Source organism: Schistocerca nitens, chromosome 5, assembly GCF_023898315.1.
Source record: "Schistocerca nitens isolate TAMUIC-IGC-003100 chromosome 5, iqSchNite1.1, whole genome shotgun sequence".
NCBI lineage: Eukaryota > Metazoa > Arthropoda > Insecta > Orthoptera > Acrididae > Schistocerca > Schistocerca nitens.
The window spans coordinates 880,875,234-880,899,256 of record NC_064618.1 but is presented as its reverse complement, the minus strand read 5'-3'; the positions used below and the strand labels follow the sequence as shown (position 1 = coordinate 880,899,256).

Here is a 24,023-nt window from a genome sequence, read left to right as displayed (position 1 = left end):
TGCTCCCACAATATCGAGGAAAGTGCGTCAGACGACGACATTCGCATTTTATACTATAATTCATTGATGCACGACTTTAAAAATATTGCAATCTAGTTCCTTATCACACTTCAATACGAGAAAAAAAATGAATCACTGAACAGCTTTATACCCGTGTCATGTAATGCTTGCTATAGGACTATGTATACCGTGTGTCCATTCATATACAGGTGATAGGTAAAATGATGTGAACACCTGTACTTACTTGGAAATGGTTTATTGATGAGGGGTCCCCCCCCCCCCCCGTTTGCCCGTAATACAGCTGCGATTCTGCTTACAAAACTGGCATATAATGATTGTACAGCCTCCAGTGGAATGTAATGCCACTCTTCGATCTGAAGCCCCTTCTAACCCCTGTAGTGATGAGGCGGCAATCTGCTCCGGAGTCTGCACTCCAAGGCCGCCCACAAGGGTGTTCAATAATGTTAAAGTCCGGCGGTTGTGCTGGCCAAGGAAGACGCTGTCGTTCAGTTGCGTGCTCCTCATAGCACGATTGTATTGCCATGGTTGTTTCAATGGGTGCATTATCGTCCTGAAATATGGTATCGTCGTTGGGGAACAACATTTGAATCATGGGGTGCACCTGATCACCTATAACCTTCACATAATCGTTGGCTGTAACACAGCCTTTGAGAGTAACGATGGGACCAGCAGAGTACCATGATGTGGCTGCCCACACCATCGCACTTCCACCTCCATGCATAACCGCAGGAACCAAGTAATCAGGATTGTGGGCTTCTTTTGGCGTTCTCCAGAAGTAAAACCGGCCCGATGCTGGAAATAACGAAAACGTTGACTCGTCGGATCAAACGACGTGTTTCCACTGATCAGCAGTCCAGGATTTATGCTCCAGACACCACGTTTTACACTTCTTTGCACTGGTTGTCGTCACTAACGGTTTCGGTATAGCAGCTCGTCCACGAATGTTCGTTTTATGGAGTTCTCAGCGGACAGTGTCGATATATACGAGGTCTCGAAGATAGCTATTGAGCTCTGCAGTCAGTCACTTTAGCCGCCGTAGTTTTGTGCTCTTGACACAATTCGTGTTAGCATACGATGATCTCTGTCATTTAGTTTTGATTTGCGCCCACTATTGCGTTTGCAGTTTAATGTCTTTCCATGTTTAGTGTAGGCTGACATGACTGTTGAAACAGTTACTCTTGAAACATTCTGCTGGCTGTCTTGGTTACTGATGCTCCAGCTAATCGGGGTCCCACAATCTGCCCTCTTTGGAACTCCGTTAGGTGTTTCACTGCGTGTCGACCTTGGCCTCCGAATGCAAATACGAAGTGTGCACTACTCGTAAACAACCTGCACTGATGCCTAGTCCGTACTGAACACGCACAGTCCAGCGCGACACGTGACTTACCTGCGTTGTTGGCCGTCAGACACCACCGTCCCATTACTACAACCTCATTATTTCGCCTATCCCCTGTATATGAGCCGCATTATTTGTATCAGTATAAGAGTAGATATTGATCAGAAAATTTTTGTTTCCAGTGTTGGGAACTGAGACAGCTAAGAAATGTGGTGAACCACTAATGTTTCGTGCGCAACACGTTGGTTACTTGAGTGGCATACAAACAGCATTTCAGTGAATGATACACGTACAACAGTATTTCAGTACGTGTTTCCACGTGTACCTTAACGACCGTTAGCCTGACTAGTGCAATGGTGGATGTGTATTAATTTCTCAGCCTCTACGTCCAGGTAAAACAAATGATTTGGATTTTATCCTGCGGGATTATGTCAGGCTGTCGTTTTTAGTAAGGCTATGTGCCTTAAAGCGCAAGTTGTGGAACTACTTAGACATTAAGAACCATAACATGTGTATTTAACATATTCTGAACTGACAGTGCTAGGTAGTTGAAGCTCGTTTTCAGTTGGAAAGCCTCCATTTTTAACGACTTTTGTGGGATGTGGTGAAAGATCCGTAAAACACAAAAAATCACAAGTGTATACATAAGGGTTTCTGAATCAACGCTGTTATGATCTTATCATGTTGTTTTTAAACCGTTCCTCAAGCTTTGACCACTTCTTCGAGATAGCTAGACTTTTCCTATGAATCGGCTGTAGGTGAGTGCCTGATAAAGTATGAGGGACGTTCAGTAAGTAATGCCCCACTTTTTTTAAAAAATCCGTTAGTATGCATACACAGACGTCCTTGTTGGTACTTCCCATTTGATGTTTGTTCTGTGCGTGAAGTTTCGAACCATTCTGGCAGATGGGAGAGCCGTAGTACAGCGTCAAAATGGCGTCTACATACGACTCACGTTAGATGCAGCGTGCTGTTACTGAATTCTTGTGCGCAGAAAAAGAAACCGTGGTGAACACCCATAAAAGTGTGTACAGTGTACTGAAGTCAATAGGAGTACAGTTGGGCGATGAGTAAAGAAAGTTACAGCCTCGGGAAATGCAAAAACAGGAGTCTATGATCAGCCACGCTCGGGACGTCCTGTCACAGCCACTGTTCCAGACACGCTGAGTCATGCCGATGCCATTATTCGTGCCGACCGGCGTTTCACAGCTCGACAATTGATTCCACAGTTGTCAGTCAGCACTGGAACTGCGTCAGCAACGATCGAGACTCGGATACTCAATGTGGTGCTGACGATGGTTCCACGAGTGCTCACAGCGGACCACAGGATTCAAAGAAAGGCCATTTCATCTGATTTGTTGGAGCGTTTTGAGACGGAGGGACAGGATCGTTACGGGGGACGAAAGCGGGGTGCACCACTTTGCCCTGGAAACAGAAAGGCACGCCATGGAGTGGCATCATCCTCATTCACCACATAAGAAGAAATTCCAGACAACCCCCTCTGCCGGAAAAGTAGTGGTGACATTCTTCTGGGATTGTGATGGCGTGTTTCTCGTGAATGTGATGCCAAGATGGTCAACCATCAATTCAGAGCCATACGTGTAGGCTCTGAACAAACTCAAGAACCGTTTCCGACGTGTTCGATCGGACAAGAATCCAGCAGAAATCTTGCTCCAGCACGATAATGCACACCCACAAAGAAGTCTGAGAACCCGGGAACACATCGCCAAATTGAGATGGACACCACTGCCTCATGCATGTAACAGTTCAGACGTGGCACCCTCGGACTTCCATCATTTTGGGCCGCTTAAAGATTCTCTACGGGGAACACACTTTGAAGATGACGAGAGTGTCAGTCGTGCAGAGAAAACATGGCTACGCCTACAGGACAATAGCTTTTACCAGAAGGGAATACATGGTCCTTCACAACGTTGGCGCACGGCCATGGAACGTGATGGAGGACATGGACGACACATGTTGATATATATTGTCACCAAATTCTGACTGTTAATAATAAATATGTTCTGAGGAAAAAATATGTAGGGCATTACTTATTGAACCACCCTGGTATATTTTCAGATCGAGAGGCCAGCTTGTTGTTGTTGTTGTTGTTGTCTTCAGTCCTGAGACTGGTTTGATGCAGCTCTCCATGCTACTCTATCCTGTGCAAGCTTCTTCATCTCCCAGTACTTACTGCAACTTACATCCTTCTGAATCTGCTTAGTGTATTCATCTCTTGGTCTCCATCTACGATTTATACCCTCCACGCTGCCCTCCAATGCTAAATTTGTGATCCCTCGATGCCTCAGAACATGTCCTACCAATCGGTCCCTTCTTCTTGTCAAGTTTTGCCACAAACTCCTATTCTCCCCAACTCTATTCAATACCTCCTCATTAGTTGTGTGATCCACCCATCTAATCTTCAGCATTCTTCTGTAGCACCACATTTCGAAAGCTTCTATTCAGAAACGACTTCCTGACACTTAAATCTATACTCGATGTTAACAAATTTCTCATCTTCAGAAAAGCTTTCCTTGCCATTGCCAGTCTACATTTTATATCCTCTCTACTTCGACCATCATCAGTTATTTTGCTCCCCAAATAGCAGATCTCATTTACTACTTTAATTGCCTCATTTCCTAATCTAATTCCCTCAGCATCACCCGACTTAATTCGACTACATTCCATTATCCTCGTTTTACTTTTGTTGATGTTCATCTTATATCCTCCTTTCAAGACACTGTGCATTTTGTTCAACTGCTCTTCCAAGTCCTTTGTTGTCTCTGATAGAATTACAATGTCATCGGCGAACCTCAAAGTTTTTTATTTCTTCTCCATGGATTTTAATACCTACTCCGAATTTTTCTTTTGTTTCCTTTATTGCTTGCTCAATATACAGATTGAATAACATCGGGGAGAGGCTACAACCATGCCGGCTTAACAACATTAAGATAGCAAAGTTTCACAGATGGAACGTGTGTTGAAGAGAGATACAGTAGTGGTGTGTACTCACGCGTCCAGGGACAGCCGTAGAGCTCGACCCGCATGCAGACGGTCCTGGTGTGCTGGGAGTAGGGCATGAAGCGCACGCGGCTCGCCACGAACGGCAGCTCCAGCTGCTGACGCACCGCCAGGTAGGTGTTGCGGTTGCCCGCCAGCACCTGCAACCAGGGGCTACGGTCTGCAACACTGGCTGGTCGCTGGTCGCCGACGAGAGGGCGAGCGCAAGGCAGCGCGGCTGACACGGCGCGGCTCTGGCCTTCTCTCACAACGCTGCGAGCCATTCCTCGAGTGTTGCTCAGGCGTACTGGCAAAACCTGTTCACGTACCTCTTATTCGTAGCCATACGAAGTTGGATATACGCGCCGCCTTGGCTACGGTGGTGGGCGTTTGATAGTGCACTTTGTGATATAAAGCGTGTTAAAGTAAGCAGCGCGAGACGACAGCTTGAAATACGGTGCTGTCGAGCTCTACCTGATAAATAAAATTAGCCCTGTACTCAGCCATATTTGTGATTTTTCCTTTAAGAATGATCAGTTTACTGAACAATTAAAGTACTCAGTAGAAAATCCGAGTTACAAAATGGGAGAAAGGGTTAATGTGGAGAATTTTGGACGTATTTCTATACCATCAGTGTTTGCTAAAGTTACTGAAAAGGCTGCGTATGTGAGGATAACAGATCTAATATCACATAATTTGCTATCAGATGTATAGTTCGGCTTCAGAAGTGGTTTAACAATTGAAAATGCTATTTTCTCTGTGAGGTATTGGATGGATTAAGCAAAAGGTTTCGAACGCTAGGTATATTTTTTTTAGTAAACTAAAGTATTTGATTGTGTCGATCACAAAATATTGCTCCAGAAGTTTGACCATTATGGAATATGGGGAGTAGCTCAGAACTGGTTCACCTCTTACTTTAGCAACAGACAGCAAAAGATCGTTATTCACAGTGTTGAGAACGGCTGTGATGTAGGGTATGTGTGGGGTATGTTCAAGTGGGAGGTGCCCCAGGGATCAGTGTTGGGGCCACTCCATGTATAAGACATGTCCTCTAGTATTAGAGGTGATTCTAAACTACTTCCGTTTGCTGATGACACTAGCTTGGTACTAAAGGATGTTGTGTGAAATAGTGCAGTTCATGACGAAAGTTCATAGCTTGAAGAAAATCAATTACCGCTAAATCACAGTAAGAAACAGTTTTTACATTTTCTAACACACAATTCAACAAGACATGACGTTTTAAATCACAGAATCGGCATATAATTAGTGAAACTGAACAGTTCAAATTTCTAGGTGTTCAGACAGATGGTAAACTCTCGTGGAAAGCCCACGTTCAGGATCTTGTTCAAATACTTAATGCTGCCATTTTTAGTACTCGAACGGTATCTCATGTAAGTGATCGCTCGACACGAAAATTAGTCTACTTTGCTTATTTTAATTCGCTTGTGTCATATCGTACTATGTTTTGGGGGAAACTCTTCCCATTCTCAAACGACATTTTGAGCCCAGAGGAGGGCAGTTCAGGCAATAACTGCTGCACATTCGCGAACCTCTTGTCGACTGTTGCTCACTAGTCTGGATATTATGACGTTGGCCTCTCAGCACATATATACTCTTTACTGTCGTTTCACGTTAACAATATCACCTTATTCCCAAGAATTATCACCTCGAGTTGGCAGTAATCCACACGGTTTCAAATCTAAAGTGAAGAGTTTCCTCATGGGTCACTCCCATTCTGTCGAGGAGTCCCTTGGAAAATTAAGTTGATTCGTACGTTATATTCTTGATTGCGTTTACTTAAGCTTATGGCTTTACTTTGTTTGGGTTCATAAACATTTTATTTATCTGTTATTACCTTATGTTACAATTTGATGTACTGACACGTTCCATGACCTTGGGGATTTGCTCCTCAATTTGGTCCTACAGAAGTAGACATGTAAATAAATAAATAATCTAAACTCCTCCATGTACGTAATCCGGAATAGACCACTAGATGCCCCAAAGGGCAGGAGCTCTCGGTGACCAGTCATCGGATGTCACCGGAAGAAATCCATCAGGGACATGCTAAAACTGGCCATATCGACTATTGGTCGTACAACTGGGAAGTTGAAACGCGAAAGATCAGCCAGAGCTCACGTAATCACCAAGCATTGCGGAGGGTGGTCGTAGAAAATCGCACGAATCAGCGGAAGGAATCACTCGTGGGTTCCAAAGTAGCTGCAGCGGTGCAGCTAGCATAGTGGCTGTGCGCAGGGAATTAAAGACAATGGGGAGCACTGGTCCAGCAGCTCCTCGTAAGTAAGAAATGTCCGCAGTCAGTGTTAGGCGACACTTGAGGTGGTGTAGTGAGTGACAACACTTTGCAGTGGACGTCTGGAAATGAATAGTTTTGAGTACGGGTTTGTGTTTACCGAACGCCTGGAGAATGTTACTTGCCATCGTGTGCAGTGACAACAGCGAAGTACGTTAGAGGTGGTTCTACCGAATGGGGATTTTCTCGTGGTTTTGGTGTGATCCTGTTATTGCGCTTAAAAAATTCGCTAAACACTGGTGGATGTAAACACATTTTACAGCATTCTGTACAGTAGAGGAACAGTTCGGAAACAATGATTATTTGTATCACGAGGACATTGCAGCCTGTCACAAAGAGGCATCTGTGAGGCAATGGTCTGTGGACAATAAGATTCCTGAAAAGCACTGGTCTTCCCAGGGTCTCGGTCTCAACCTAGTGGGACACTCCTTGGGAATGAATTCTGTGGTGTCACCGCCAGACACCACACTTGCTAGGTGGTAGCCCTTAAAATGGGCCGCGGTCCGTTAGTATAGGTCGGACCCGCGTGTCGCCGCTATCAGTGATTGCAGACCGAGCGCCGCCACACGGTAGGTCTAGTCTGGAGAGACTCCCTAGCACTCGCCTCTGTTGTACAGCCGACTTTGCTAGGGATGGTTCACTGTCTACATACGCTCTCATTTGCAGAGACGACAGTTTAGCATAGCCTTCAGCTACGTCATTTGCTACGACCTAGCAAGGCGCCATATTCAGTTACTGTAATTACTATCTTTAAGAATGTAAACAGATAATATTGTGAATTATGTACCGTCAAGAGCGACGTTTATCATTAATGGATTAAAGTTAAGTATCAAACTAATTACGTCCGCTTTCTGAATTCTCATTACTCGTCATGTTCCAGACATCACGTCAGTACAGTTCTTCCCTCCGCACGCCAGCCTGCATGAGCTAAAACGCGTGCATTTCGGCCTCCACTCGTAACATAGTGTTGGCTCTTCTGCTAACACAGAAAGTTAAAACGTGGAATTGACTCCAGATTGCAGCGTCCAGAGTCGCTATGTTCTGTGGTTTCCTCTGTTCAGAAAGAACGAGTTGTTACTCCTCCACAGATATTAAGGCTCCTAAGCGCCCTCAACAGAGTTCAGGTCGTAGTAAATCAAAAGCGTGCTGGCGTAAGCTGTCGCCAGAATTCAGATTGGCAGAGAGACTGCGAGAAATCGGCAGTAGACGCCGGATCGAGCGAGCCTGTCAGGAGAGAGGCCAAAGACAAACTGGCAGGCGACGCGCCGCCAACGCCCTCTCGACCGCTAGCGTTTAGATCGCCGCCGCGGACCGGTGGGATCAGTCAGTCAGTCACACAGTGAGTCGACACGTCGAGTCACCAGTCGCAGCCCAGTGGAAGCCGCAGTCGCAGTTGGCTCAGCCCGTAGCTCAGAGTCGGTCAGTACCTAGCGACCAGAGTAGTGTACATAGCGGACTTCGTACTTCAGCAGCAGTGAGGCTAAAGTGGACTATTACAGGAGAGCTTGTACCACCTGGACTATCTTAAGTAGCTTCCTCTTCACGTTAATAAAGAATACTGTTAATACATGCGTGCAGTTGTTTTATAGAAAGAGGATACCGGCCACCAAACAACATCCTCTCCTTGTTTCGCACTGTACAAGCCTACCGTGACAACGAGACGACACAGAAAAAAGGACGGACACAGGCAATATTAACGTCCAGTAATAGATGTCCGGATGCCGATGATTAGATCATGTATATCCTGGTTCTCTCCAGTAACATGAGTGTCACCACGGACCGTCCATAAAACATACTAGCCGACATCAGCAGTGTCACATGCTTCCAGTCGACGAAAGACTGCAACATGCGTAGGCATTCAATCTCTGACGTTGGGGTACAGGCTGGTAGTCCGGACCAACAAGTGCGTCTTCCTCTGCTCACTGCCGAGCGGCAAATCACCCACGGGGAGCGTGGGTCGTGCCTGAACTTCAGGCAGCCGCCGTCCACAAGCTGTGGCGAGCAGCACTCGTAGGTAGCGATAGCACGACACTGGTTCGATGAAACATATAAAATTTTAGCTTACTCTATTTGGATCGATATAGCAGAGTTTTAAGCCGATCCAGTTTGTAATTTCCAAGTAATACAACTTTTTTGTAATTTTGAAGAATGGTAGAATCAGAGACTACGAATTATAATTTGCGCAACTGGTTCAATCAACTGTGAAAAGTTGCAAAAATAAAATAAGGAACATCTCTTTGCAATTTTCTAAATATTTCAAAATGTGAATTTTGGCAATGAAAGAGAACAACCTTGAAGATTAGTTATCCCTTCAGATTGACCAATACCTAAGAATTTTCACCGCGCGGGGTAGCCGCGTGGTCTGAGGCGTGTTGTCACTGTTTGCTCGGTTCCCCCAGTTGGAGGTTCGAGTCCTCCTCGGGCATTGGTGTGTGTATTGTCCTTAGTGTAAGTTAGTTTAAGTTATCTTAAGTAGTGTGTAAGCTTAGGGACCGGTGACCTCGGCAGTTTCGTCCCATAAGGTCTCCGAAATAAGAAATTTCGCAGCAATACTTAACCACTTAATTACTGAAGCTGCAGCAACTTTCAACTTTTTTAGCTGTAATATTATGAGGCAGTGCGTTTGGAATAGGCGAATATGGAAGCGGAAGACTTCATTAAAACATTCTTTAATTTATATTTATTAACTGAGAAGCTTTAACTGATACCAGATGCAGTGAACAACAAACATTTACCGCGAAAAAAAAAACTGACGTCTGTTTATAATCTCGAATGGGAAAGCTATGACAGACTTCAGATTACGGAGTGAGCTCTGTCATATAGATGGCTGCTCTCTCCAATGCGCGCGCATGAGCGTAGTTTAGGATGTTCCTGGGCAGAGCAGGAGACGAAAAAGGAATCGCCGATGAGCGATATACGAATCGCCATGGGGTAAACAGAACGAGAACAACTGCCTTTCGGAATTTGTTACTTTCTGTGTGAATTAGTGACTCCAAGCGTGGCTGCGTACTTCTGACGGCTGCTTTAGTAAAATGCTGTGTTGCAGATCGAACAAAACGTCATCGACCACTGATTTGGTTTTCGTAACTGCCTCTTCGTTTTGTGTCTAAATGAGACTCCGAGTGACTTTTTGTGAAAGCACTTCGATATTTTGTTTGATCTTTTGTGTGCTGAATGCGAAGAGTAGTGTGACGTGAGCGGAATTCCACTAAAACTTTTCAGCTCATGGAGAGCGAAAATAGCATTGAACTGACGGACCGAAAAGTTAATGAAACTTTACTGTGCAGGTGAAATAGACCTTCAATTCCGAAACGGTGGAGCTGCTGTTGGCAACAAATGAAAAGGGCTTGATTTAGATACTGAAATATTGCGTATCAGTACGTGTAATTAATAACAGAGTACACTTTAAATTATTTGTCTGAAGGAGAGTAATTTTTATCCGAAAGTTTATATTAGGCTGTTGCATAAGTGGTAGAGGTTTTCCGTAAGTGTAATAAACACAACAGACAGACATAACTGAGACTTTAGTTATCAATTTTGTATTCTCCTTCGCTGTTTATAGCAGTCTACCGACGCTGTGATAACTTCCCGACTCGGCGACTCTGGAGGCTAAGAACTCGTCAATCCACGCTCGGAACGCATTTAAATCTGGAAAGCCGGCCGCTGGTGGCCTAGCGGTTCTAGGTGCTTCAGTCTGGAACCGCGCGACCGCTACGGTCGCAGGTTCGAATCCTGCCTCGGGCATGGATGTGTGTGATGTCCTTAGGTTAGTTAGGTTTAAGTTGTTCTAAGTTCTAGGGGACTGATGACCTGAGATGTTAAGTCCCATAGCGCTCAGAGCCATTTGAACCATTTTTTTTTAATCTGGAAAGGAAGATAAACAAGAAGGATAGAGAACAGAAAAGGCGAAAATCTGAGGGCGCAATATCAGGTAAATACGGTGGGTGCGGAATAACTTCCTTACGCCGTTTTTCGTCAGTCTAGCAGAATGTGGGCGAGCATTATCTTGGAGTAGCATCACCGCATTCAGTCTTCCTTGTCGTGGTTCTTGGACTACTCCTGGAAGTCGTCTCAGTTGTTGACAATAAATGTCGTCAGTGGTGATTATACCTAGGGGAAGCAATACGTAGTACATCATATCGTGGCTGTTCCACCAGATCCATAACATTATCTTTTCTGGATGGTCGCAGTTCTTTGAACAGGGAGTTGTTGTCTTGCTTGGCCTCAAACATTCCTTATTTTCTTCTTTATGTTAGCACAGAGAGATTATTCCTCGTCGCCAGTAACGACACAGGACCGGAGTGGCCGGTGTTGCTCACGAGCCGACTGGCGACGAGCAACCACAGACGCACGTGTGGCCACCTGCTGACTCTCGCGACTTTGGCTTACAGCATGCGGTACCAATACACCCGATATTCGAACCTTCCCCACTGTATGCAAATGTCACGCGACGGTGGAATCACCACACTTCATCACATCTGCTAGGTCTTGCGTACACTGACGTGAATCACTGTGGATTAATGCGTTGGAACGATCTTGATCAAATCCCGAAGGTCTTCCTGAACGTGGCGAGTCACTAGTATCAAAACGATTCTGCTTCAAACGAGAAAACCATTTTCGTGTCATGCTCTGCCCAGCCGAGTAATCCCGATAAACGATACACATGCTTCGGGTCGCACTCGCTGCTGTCATCCACCTACTGGTCAAAGAGAAGAATATGTCGGAAATGTTACGATTTCCCCACTTGCCACAGCTACACTCACTATGTCCAAATGACAAAATGACAGTATCTAAACTCTTATAGCAAGAATGGTCTGCAAATAATAATGACAGTCGGTAAAGAGTCCCATAGCAACGGGAACACCAATATGCAAACCAAAACGCTACGACCTTATGCAGCAACCTAATGTGTTGATTCTGTGCTGTATTAATTAAAACCTGAAAGTATGAGTATTTATCACAATGTTTTTCAGCAGATGCAGCTGAGATGTGAGCTGCCATAGAGAAGGCAACAGGTAATACCTTTAGACTGCTTTCAGCTTACCTATTTTCGTGAACCTGAGGCGCCCTTCCTGCGCGGGTGAAAGTGAGGATAGTCGATAACTCATGTCGATAAATAATAATTTTTTAATTACCACCACAAAACTAAAAAGAAATCAGATTAACAAGGCGGGGAGGTTCAGATTCGATTCATACTGCGCATAATAAAAGCTCATGGCCAGAGGTGTAATGTGGCAAAGCACCAAGATGCACTTCTCAGCCGTTGTCGAGAAAATCGACAGTTAAAAGAAACCGTTGCGGTGAAATAATCTCTACGACCTATTACTTCCTACAGCGTCGTGGCGCAGCGGTAAGCGCTCGGGTTTGTAATCCGAAGGTCGCCGGATCGAATCTCGCGCCATGCAAATTTTTTTTTAGTATTTGTTTTGTATATATATAATTCCCGGCAGTCAGTTGCAACAATTATGCATATAATAAGTTGTTGAAAGTCGTTTGTCGTGGAAAAACTGGCGACTTCGAACATGATTATGTTTTCCGCAAACGAAGTTGTATTTCACAAATGTTATTAATTGTCTTCATAATGTTTACATGTGTAGTTAACGGAAGACGTAGAAACGATATTCCGAAAGGAATACGTATAGTGTAAGTCAAACGTTCGAATTAGAGTAGAGACCCCAAAAAAACAAATATTAAAAAAAAAGGTTGCATGGCGCGAGATTCGATCCGGCGACCTTCGGATTACGAGCCCGAGCGCTTACCGCTGCGCCACGACGCTGTAGGGGATTATAAATCGTAGAGAGTATTTCACCACAACGGTTTCTTTTAACTGTCGATTTTCTCGACAACGGCTGAGAAGTGCATCTTGGTGCTTTGCCACATTACACCTATGTTCCATGAGCTTTTATTATGCGCAGTATGAATCGAATCTGAATTTCACAATTGGCGGCCTCCCCTTGTAAGTAAAATCTTAGAAATCCCGAATGAAGTCATTCCGTCGTCAGCTTATACCGTACGCAACCAACTCTTTTCACACTGCCCTGCAACAATCGGCCATGAAAACGTGTTTTACGACAGAAGATTGTAGCCGGATAGTCTTACCAAGCACCACCACCATGACAGCATGCGGCGAAAGCGCCTTCGACTGTCTAAGCCGATATTGCTGACGTAACGCTAAACTTACTTTCTCCCACATGTAACGTGTGCCGCAGCCATCTCTTTTGCGCCTGACGAACTGGCAGTACTTTGAACCCTCTGGATAGTATGTATGTTGGACTGCTATTGTGTTTACGTGGGGAGGCGTGTCGTTCTACACCACACAAGTGATCGTGTTGATAATATTCAAAACGAAACGGACTACTTCCTACCATTGAATCTCAGAAGAAGTAATTTGATGTGAATGACGCAGAAGCAGCAAATTAGAATAGAAATTGTTAATAGAAACTGGTGTCGTAGGACCGTTGCTATTCACAATATATATAAATGATCTTGTGGATAATATTGGAAGTTCACTGAGGCTTTTTGCGGATGATGCTGTAGTATATCGAGAGGTTGTAACAATGGAAAATTGTACTGAAATGCAGGAGGATGGCAATTGAATCTCAATGTATACAAGTGTAATGTGCTGCGAATACATAGAAAGAAGATCCTTTATCATTTAGGTACAATATAGCAGGTCAGCAAATGGAAGTAGTTAATTCCATAAATTATCTGGGAGTAGGCATTAGGAGTGATTTAAAATGGAGTGACCATGTAAAATTAATCGTCGGTAAGGCCGATGCCAGACTGAGATTCACTAGAAGAATACTAAGGAAATGCAAACCGAAAACAAAGGAAGTAGGTTACAGTACACAGTACTGCTTTAATACTGCTCACCGGTGTGGAATTCGTACTAGATAGGGTTGATAGAAGAGATAGAGAAGGTCCAACGGAGAGCAGCGCGCTTCGTTACAGGACCATTTAGTAATGATAGACTCCAGTGGAAGACTCTGCAAGAGAGACGCTCAGTAGCTCGGTACGGACTTTTGTTGATGTTTCGAGAACATACCTTCACCGAGGAGTCAAGCAGTATATTGCTCCCTCCTACGTATATCTCGCGAAGAGACTATGAGGATAAAATCAGAGAGATTAGACATAGGCATAACGACAATCTTTCTTTCCACGAAGAATACTGGACTGGAATAGAAGGGAGAACCTATAGAGGTACTCAAGGTACCCTCCGCCACACACCGTCAGGTGGCTTGCGGAGTATGGATGTAGATGTAGATGTAGAAATGAATGCACTTCACTTACAGATCAAGAAAATGGAAAACTCTGGGGAAGGCAAAAGCTAAGGTGCCCACGCTGACTGACAAAAGTGCCAAGTACCCAAAAGGGAAGCGTGAAACTAAAAGCAACTTTACGGGTCGAGAGGCTAATTGATGTTATTCCAGTGATCACAGAATCGATTCAGATTTACAGACAACTTGCGGAGTATGAGGCGACGTACCAGTGCGACGTTGTACCCTCCCTGGTGTGGAAGTACACTTCCGACCTGACGTCGAACACGTTCTGTGGGGGACACATGTGGCATCATGTAGACAGTTGACAGAGACACGTACCGTACACGTGATGGCGGCGTGTTAACTTGGCAACAGCGCATGACGTCATCCAAGATGGTGGCGATGACGTCATTCAAGATAGCGGATTATGGCGGGAAGTTTGAATTTTGCCGTGAAGATGGGGCAACTGGGTTACCTCCACTAACCTAATCCCGTACTGTAGTGTGGACGAGCATTGTCCTGTTGAAAAACGGCAGCACGATACTGTAGCACGTGCGGTAACACATGAGGACGCAGAGTGTCCATTACATATCGTCGCACCTTCAGAGTTCCTGCATCACTACCAGCAGTGAGCGGAAGTCAGACGCGATGGGCCCTCTCACTGTGACACCAGGAGTGATACTGCTGTGCCAGTCCAAAACATGGAGGAATAGGACTTCAACCTGCGCTGCCGCCATAACCGCCAGCGGTGCCCACCTAGGGCAGTGCAGAGCCAATGGTACGCGACGTCACCAGATTCTGCTGGACGTCCACTACTTGCACTCAGTCGACAGGAGCAGATGTGAAGCGTTTACCACGTGCCTGGAGCAGACTACGGAGATCCTTGCCTGTGGTGGTCAGCTGTGGTCACCAGAAACTTGACTATGAGAATGCCTGCCCTCACAATCCCATGCAGTGCAACACCGGGCCACGTTCACGACCAAATGCCCCTGCAAATCTGGATATTACACGATTCGAACAACCGCCCAAAGGAAGACTCGCAATGAGGCCTCTTTTAAACTGTGTCTGGCGCTGATAGCGCTGTCTCACATGGGTGCGCTGCAGCTCCGTACCCTCTACAGTCATCACCCAACATCTGTTGACGTCCTTGATACTCGCGGCAACTAAACACAAACAACACTAACGCACTCTCGCGGTCGTTCTACTTGTCACAGGGAACAGTAACTCAATTCATCCACATACCCGCTGAAGGTGTGAACCCCCCGTCAAACGGGGTGATTTCGGACACCGGGGCGAATTCGGACAGTATGGCTTATTTGCTCTTTGCCACTGCATAGAAACAAAGAATTACTTATTTTAACGTCCGTGCGCCAGTTATTTCAAGCGTAAGAATGCATTTATCGCTTTCCACAACTTTTATTTTGCGTCAATTGTTTCCCTAGGTGAATAATTGAACAGTCTCAGTGTTAAAAATCCATGCATTATCTTAAAGTGGAAACTATCTATTGTTGCGCCGAGCGGGAAGTTATTATAACCGTAATTGTCGACGCGCTCAGTAGCTAACTGCATTGCGACAATTTCTGTACAAGTTTGTCGAGTTTCTCGTGCAAGTTTATAAAATAACGACGGTTTTTCTAAAACTGTGTACTGTGTGGGGTGATTTCGGACAATGCCAAGAACGTATGGGAGCAGGAGAGATGCTACAGTACGGTGTATTTATGACCCGGAACTTTTAGATAAAGCTGTTCGTGATATTCAGAGTGGTAAAATATCGTACAGAAAAGCGTGTGATTTTTATGGTATCCCTAAATCAACCCCACAAAATAAAGTGCAGGAAGCACATCCGAAAAAAATGGGAGGACAGCCAGTGCTAAATAAAGAAGAAGAAGAAATGTTGAAGCAAGGTATCTTGAGGGCTGCACATTGGGGATTTCCCTTCACTAAATTGGATATTAGATACACTCCTGGAAATTGAAATAAGAACACCGTGAATTCATTGTCCCAGGAAGGGGAAACTTTATTGACACATTCCTGGGGTCAGATACATCACATGATCACACTGACAGAATCACAGGCACATAGACACAGGCAACAGAGCATGCACAATGTCGGCACTAGTACAGTATATATCCACCTTTCGCAGCAATGCAGGCTGCTATTCTCCCATGGAGACGATCGTAGAGATGCTGGATGTAGTCCTGTGGAACGGCTTGCCATGCCATTTCCACCTGGCGCCGCAGTTGGACCAGCGTTCGTGCTGGACGTGCAGACCGCGTGAGACGACGCTTCATCCAGTCCCAAACATGCTCAATGGGGGACAGATCCGGAGATCTTCCTGGCCAGGGTAGTTGACTTACACCTTCTAGAGCACGTTGGGTGGCACGGGATACATGCGGACGTGCATTGTCCTGTTGGAACAGCAAGTTCCCTTGCCGGTCTAGGAATGGTAGAACGATGGGTTCGATGACGATTTGGATGTACCGTGCACTATTCAGTGTCCCCTCGACGATCACCAGTGGTGTACGGCCAGTGTAGGAGATCGCTCCCCACACCATGATGCCGGGTGTTGGCCCTGTGTGCCTCGGTCGTATGCAGTCCTGATTGTGGCGCTCACCTGCACGGCGCCAAACACGCATACGACCATCATTGGCACCAAGGCAGAAGCGACTCTCATCGCTGAAGACGACACGTCTCCATTCGTCCCTCCATTCACGCCTGTCGCGACACCACTGGAGGCGGGCTGCACGATGGGGCGTGAGCGGAAGACGGCCTAACGGTGTGCGGGACCGTAGCCCAGCTTCATGGAGACGGTTGCGAATGGTCCTCGCCGATACCCCAGGAGCAACAGTGTCCCTAATTAGCTGGGAAGTGGCGGTGCGGTCCCCTACGGCACTGCGTAGGATCCTACGGTCTTGGCGTGCATCCGTGCGTCGCTGCGGTCCGGTCCCAGGTCGACGGGCACGTGCACCTTCCGCCGACCACTGGCGACAACATCGATGTACTGTGGAGACCTCACGCCCCACGTGTTGAGCAATTCGGCGGTACGTCCACCCGGCCTCCCGCATGCCCACTATACGCCCTCGCTCAAAGTCCGTCAACTGCACATACGGTTCACGTCCACGCTGTCGCGGCATGCTATCAGTGTTAAAGACTGCGATGGAGCTCCGTATGCCACGGCAAACTGGCTGACACTGACGGCGGCGGTGCACAAATGCTGCGCAGCTAGCGCCATTCGACGGCCAACACCGCGGTTCCTGGTGTGTCCGCTGTGCCGTGCGTGTGATCATTGCTTGTACAGCCCTCTCGCAGTGTCCGGAGCAAGTATAGTGGGTCTGACACACCGGTGTCAATGTGTTCTTTTTTCCATTTCCAGGAGTGTATTTAAAGGCTACCTTGATAAATCTTGCCGAAAAGAGAAGAATTTTCGTAATAATTTGCCAGGAGAAGAATAAGTGCATTTATTCCTCAAACGACAGTCACGCTTAAGCGAAAATATTAAACGAGCCCGTGCAGAAGTGAACAAAGAGACTGTTAAGATGCTTCTCTCCAATATCAAGTCAAAGCTGGAAAATCTCCAGACTAGCAACATCATCAACTATGAGGAATCCAACATGTCAGATGATCCAGGCAAGCAGCAGATAATGACGAAACGTGGGAGTAAGCATACTGAAAAAGTGATGGGTTCATCAAAATCTAGTGTCTCAATAATGATGGCAGCTAGTTATGATGGTAAACTGCTTCCTCCGTACGTCCTTTACAAATCAGAGCATTTGTGGGACACGGGGCAAGAAGGTGGACCACAAGGAACCCGTTTCAATATGAACAGAACTGGATGGTTTGACTGCCAGTATTTGAAGACTGGTTCTTTACAATCGCTTTGCCCTATTTGAAGAGGCAAACCGGGCCAACAGTCATGATTGGAGGCAACTTATCCAGTCACATGTCTTTACGTGTTATTCAGGAGTGTGAGCGGAACAATATTTCATTCCTTCTCCTTCCCCACAATAGCACGCACCTCCTCCAACCGTTCGATGTAAGCTTCTTCAGCCCAATGAAAGCAGCGTGACGAGCTGTATTAACTGATTGGAAGAAAAACACTCGTGGTACCATTTCCAAGGATGCCTTCCCATCTCTTCTGAAGCAGACACTGACTAAGATTTCAGCAAACTCCAAGGAAAACATAAAGGGTGGGTTTCGCGCCACGCGCCTAATCCCTTTTGATCCAGATCATGTCTTACGAAAATTGCCCGATAATGAGGAGAGGCAGCAAAGTAACGCAGACGCATGGTCTTCCACTTTTGAAGAAATGCTCAAAGAAATTCGTTATCCTCCAAATAAGCTTGGTACCTCCCGCCGCCGCCGCAAACTAGACATTCAACCTGGAAAATCAATCACTGGCCGAGATTTTCAAGGAAACGAAAACAGTGCTGAAACAAGTGACAGTGCTTCTAGCAGTAATGAACGACACATCATCCAATGAAGTTTTACTGCTGAAAGAAGAGGCTTTTCTTGTTGTAGAGTACAAATATAAACGTGGAAACAAGGAGCAAACAAGGCAGTATGTTGGAATGGCCACAAATGTTGGTGCTACGGAACTAAGTGTGAAATTCTTGCGCACACGAGAACAGTAAAAACATATTTGTGTTCCCTAATGTCCCCGATGAAGACACAATACAAAAATTGCAAATTTCGAGAATACTTCCCACACCAGTTGAGAAGGGAGGAATGTTCATTTTTCGAGAAGATGTGCTTTAGACTCGATCGTTTATTTAAAGTGTTTGCAACTTAATTTAGAATGATGAGTGAGAAAAATAATTTTGACCTTTTAGTTTATTACTTTGTTTTTGTCTGTTTCTTATATTTCAGTTAAGAACTGTCAAAAATTTTTCTTTAAATTCTTGCAAAATAAAAACTTATCCGTAATATATAAAATTCGTTATATCATTCCGTATCACTTATTCGTAACAAAGGGCTACCTTAAAATGTGTAAAATGTCACCAACATCAAATAAAAAGCATTTAGAATTTTAAAAAGAGGCAGTAACTGTCCGAATTCGCCCTTTATACACTGTAACTTCGGACAGAGATTTAAAAAACGCATGTATCCGAAATCACCCCAATCCATGGCGTGACTTTGGACACTTTATTTAACTGCCTCAGATAAATATACCTACACATACACTTTCTGGTTCTGGAATACTTTATTTGTTACACATATACCCTACCACTTCCATAACAATCAATTTAATCTAATAATATACACGAAAGTTACAATCAAAATAACGACAATACCGTCCGAAATCACCCCGTTTGACTACGTGGGCATTGACGTCCGACCATGTCTTCTGGGTACTTCAGTATTTTCGCTAGGCAGTGCAGTTATGAAGCCCACGTGTGCGTAAAAATCTTATCAGCCATTAGAGAAGTAACTTAAATCACTTAATAAAAACAAGTCTTCTGGTCCAGACTGTATATCAATTAGGTTTCTTTCAGAGTATCCTCCTCATGCATTAGCTCCATACTTCACAGTTATATACAACCGTTCGCTCGACGAACGATCCGTACACAAAGACTGGAAAGTTGCGACAGGTCACACCAATATTCATGAAAGGTAGTAGGAGTAATCCACTAAATTATAGGCCCATATCATTAACGTCGTTATCAGCAGGATTTTGGAACATATATTGTGTTCGAACGTTATGAAATACCTCGAAGTAATCGGTCCATTGACACACAGTCAACACGGATTTAGAAAACATCGTTCTTGTTAAACACAACAAGCTCTTTACTCGCACGATGTGTTGAGTGCTGTTCACGAGGGATTTCAAATTGATTCCGTATTTCTGGATTTTCGAAAGGCTTTTGACAGTGTACCACACAAGCGGCTTACAGTGAAATTGGGTGGTTAGGAAATATCGTCTCAGCTATGTGACGGCTTCCGTGATTTCCTGTCAGAGAGGTCACAGTTCGTAGTAACTGACGGAAAGTCATCGAGTAAAACAGAAGTGATTTTTGGCGTTCCCCAAGGTAGTGTTATATGTACATGAACGATTTGGGAGACAATCTCAGCAGCCGTCTTATGTTGTTTGCAGATGACGCTGTCGTTTATCGATTAATAAAGTGATCAGAAGATCAAAGCAAATTTCAATAGGATTTAGGAAATATATATCAATCGTGCGAAAACTGGAAATTATCCCAAATAATGAAAAGTGTGAGGTCATCCACATGAGTGCTAAAAGAAATCCGTTAAACTTCGGTTACACGATAAATCAATCAAATCTAAAGCCTATAAATTCAACTAAATACCTAGGAATAACAATTACGAACAACTTAAATTGCAAGGAAAACATAGAAAATATTGGGGGGAAGGCTAGCCAAAGACTGCGTTTTATTGGCATGGCACTTAGAAAATATAACAGATCTACTAAGGAGACTTTGTACACAACGCTTGTCTGTCCTTTTTTAGAATACTGCTATGCGGTGTGCGATCCTTACCAGACAGGACTGACGGAGTACGTCAGAAAAGTTCAAAAAGGTTAGCACGTTTTGTATTATTGCGAAATAGGGGAGAGAGTGTCACTGAAATGATACGGGATTCGGGATGGACATCATAAAAACAAAGGCGTTTTTCGTTTCGGAGGAATCTTCTCACGAAATTCCAATCACCAACTTTCTCCTCCGAATGCGAAAATAATTTGTTGACGCCGACCTACATAGGGAGAAACGATCACCTCGATAAAATAAGGGAAATCACAGCTCGTACAGAAAAATATAGATGTTCGTTCTTTCCGCGCGCTATATGAGATTGGAATAATAGAGAATTGTGAAGGTGGTTCGACGGACCCTCTGCGAGACAGTTAAATGTGATTTGCAAAGTATCCATGCACATGTAGATGCAGATGTAGATGAACAGACATTGTCATATATATATACACTCCTGGAAATGGAAAAAAGAACACATTGACACCGGTGTGTCAGACCCACCATACTTGCTCCGGACACTGCGAGAGGGCTGTACAAGCAATGATCACACGCACGGCACAGCGGACACACCAGGAACCGCGGTGTTGGCCGTCGAATGGCGCTAGCTGCGCAGCATTTGTGCACCGCCGCCGTCAGTGTCAGCCAGTTTGCCGTGGCATACGGAGCTCCATCGCAGTCTTTAACACTGGTAGCATGCCGCGACAGCGTGGACGTGAACCGTATGTGCAGTTGACGGACTTTGAGCGAGGGCGTATAGTGGGCATGCGGGAGGCCGGGTGGACGTACCGCCGAATTGCTCAACACGTGGGGCGTGAGGTCTCCACAGTACATCGATGTTGTCGCCAGTGGTCGGCGGAAGGTGCACGTGCCCGTCGACCTGGGACCGGACCGCAGCGACGCACGGATGCACGCCAAGACCGTAGGATCCTACGCAGTGCCGTAGGGGACCGCACCGCCACTTCCCAGCAAATTAGGGACACTGTTGCTCCTGGGGTATCGGCGAGGACCATTCGCAACCGTCTCCATGAAGCTGGGCTACGGTCCCGCACACCGTTACGCCGTCTTCCGCTCACGCCCCAACATCGTGCAGCCCGCCTCCAGTGGTGTCGCGACAGGCGTGAATGGAGGGACGAATGGAGACGTGTCGTCTTCAGCGATGAGAGTCGCTTCTGCCTTGGTGCCAATGATGGTCGTATGCGTGTTTGGCGCCGTGCAGGTGAGCGCCACAATCAGGACTGCATACGACCGAGGCACACAGGGCCAACACCCGGCATCATGGTGTGGGGAGCGATCTCCTACACTGGCCGTACACCACTGGTGATCGTCGAGGGGACACTGAATAGTGCACGGTACATCCAAACCGTCATCGAACCCATCGTTCTACCATTCCTAGACCGGCAAGGGAACTTGCTGTTCCAACAGGACAATGCACGTCCGCATGTATCCCGTGCCACCCAACGTGCTCTAGAAGGTGTAAGTCAACTACCCTGGCCAGCAAGATCTCCGGATCTGTCCCCCATTGAGCATGTTTGGGACTGGATGAAGCGTCGTCTCACGCGGTCTGCACGTCCAGCACGAACGCTGGTCCAACTGAGGCGCCAGGTGGAAATGGCATGGCAAGCCGTTCCACAGGACTACATCCAGCATCTCTACGATCGTCTCCATGGGAGAATAACAGCCTGCATTGCTGCGAAAGGTGGATATACACTGTACTAGTGCCGACATTGTGCATGCTCTGTTGCCTGTGTCTATGTGCCTGTGGTTCTGTCAGTGTGATCATGTGATGTATCTGACCCCAGGAATGTGTCAATAAAGTTTCCCCTTCCTGGGACAATGAATTCACGGTGTTCTTATTTCAATTTCCAGGAGTATATATATATATATATATATAGTATTGGACTTATTTCGTACAAACAACTCACTGTAAACTCTCGACTGATACCATAAAGGTTTCGTCAGACCAGTTGTTTTCATTTTCCTGGGAAACTTTCATAAGTGTTTTAAGTGTCTTCCAAGAAAACATCATGGTTGTGTTGTTACAAAAGGGTTACGCAAGTGAGTCTGTTTCTTTCAGTGTTTCGAATGCCACAGGGCAGCTGGTGACGGTCAGCAGCTTCCTGTTGGGTAATAGCGTCATCAAGTAACTTAATTCACGGAAAATGCGGGTTGAAACTCATACAACTGAGAAGGAAGTTTCGGACATAACTGACGAATGGCAATGGCCACATAGTTATCCCGTATTTGTAAAATGGTCTTTCAAGCAACATTTGTTTCTCTAACAGTTTCATCTGTGGGCAAGGGTGAAGCATTTTGTTTCGCCTATCGTGATGGGCTGCAAAACCAAAATTACGTTAGGGCACTGGGAGAACTTGTCGTTGAACGTCGTCCTGCTTGTCCTGTAAATGCCGGGTGTAACGTAATCTGACCTCTGAGAATAGGGGCTTTCTGTTCGTCGTGTTTCCATTTTCAGTTACTTAAGGACGTTGTTTGACGCAAAATGGAAGAAAATTTGTCAGAGATTTGCGTCTCTCTGACGTTTTGTAAACTTCGTTCAGACTGTAAGAGGTCCCCAAACGACGCCTTCCCTCGGAATACGAAAGACTCGGTTGGTAAAGCGTTCTTGCTGAATGATGTGTCTTTAGGCTGCGGTTATTAATGTTTGGTGCCCCCTGTAACGTTTCAGGGTGTTGCCCTCACTGTAACCACACCACATACACTATGTGATCAAAAGTATTCGGACACCTGGCTGAAAAGGACTTACTAGTTCGTGGCGCCCTCGATTGGTAATGCTGGAATTCAATATGGTGTTAGCCCACATTTAGCCTTTATGACTTCTTCGACTCTCGCAGCCATATGTTCAATCAGGTGCTGGAAGGGTTCTTCGGGAATGGCAGCCAATTCTTCACGGAGTGCTGCACTGAGGAGAGGTATCGATGTCGGTCGGTGAGGCCTGGCACGAAGTCGGCGTTCCAAACCATCCCAAAGGTGTTCTGTAGGATTCAGGTCAGGACTCTGTGCAGGCCAGTCTAGTACACGGATGCAATTGACATGTAACCACTCCGCCAGGTGCCATGCGTTAAGAACAGGTGCTCGATCGTGTTGAAAGACGCAGTCGCCATCCCCGAATTGCTCTTCAACAATGGGAAGCAAGAAGGTACTTAAAACATCAGTGTAGGCTTGTGATAGTGCCACGCAAAACAACAAGGGGTGCAAGACCCCTCCAAGGAAAACATGAGCACACCATTATACCACCGCCTCCGAATTTTACTGCTGGCACAACACACACTGGCAAATGAAGTTCACCGGGCATTCGCCATATCCACACCCTGCCATCGCCTTGCCACATTGTGTACCGTTATTTGTCACTCCACACAACGTTTGTCCACTGTTCAATCGTCCAATGTTTACGCTCTTTACACAAAGCGAGGCATCGTTTGGCATTTATCACCGTGATGTGTGGCTTATGGGCAGCCACTCACCATGAAATACAAGTTTTCTTACCTCCCGCCTACTGTCATCGCACTTGCAGTGGATTCTGATGCAGTTTGTGTGATGGTCTGGATACATGTCTGCCTGTTACACATTACGACCGTCTTCAACTGTCGGCCGTCTCT

General features: G+C 45.7%; 1 protein-coding gene across 1 annotated transcript in view; it reads right to left on the bottom strand.

Annotated features, from left to right (window-relative positions):
* LOC126260790 (epithelial discoidin domain-containing receptor 1-like) overlaps positions 1–24,023 on the bottom strand; it is a 327,821-nt gene that overhangs the window by 169,874 nt on the left and 133,924 nt on the right. The window contains exon 4 of the mRNA XM_049958126.1: positions 4,371–4,518. Coding sequence (XP_049814083.1) covers positions 4,371–4,518 — 148 coding nt within the window. The remainder of the gene's footprint in view (positions 1–4,370; positions 4,519–24,023) is intronic.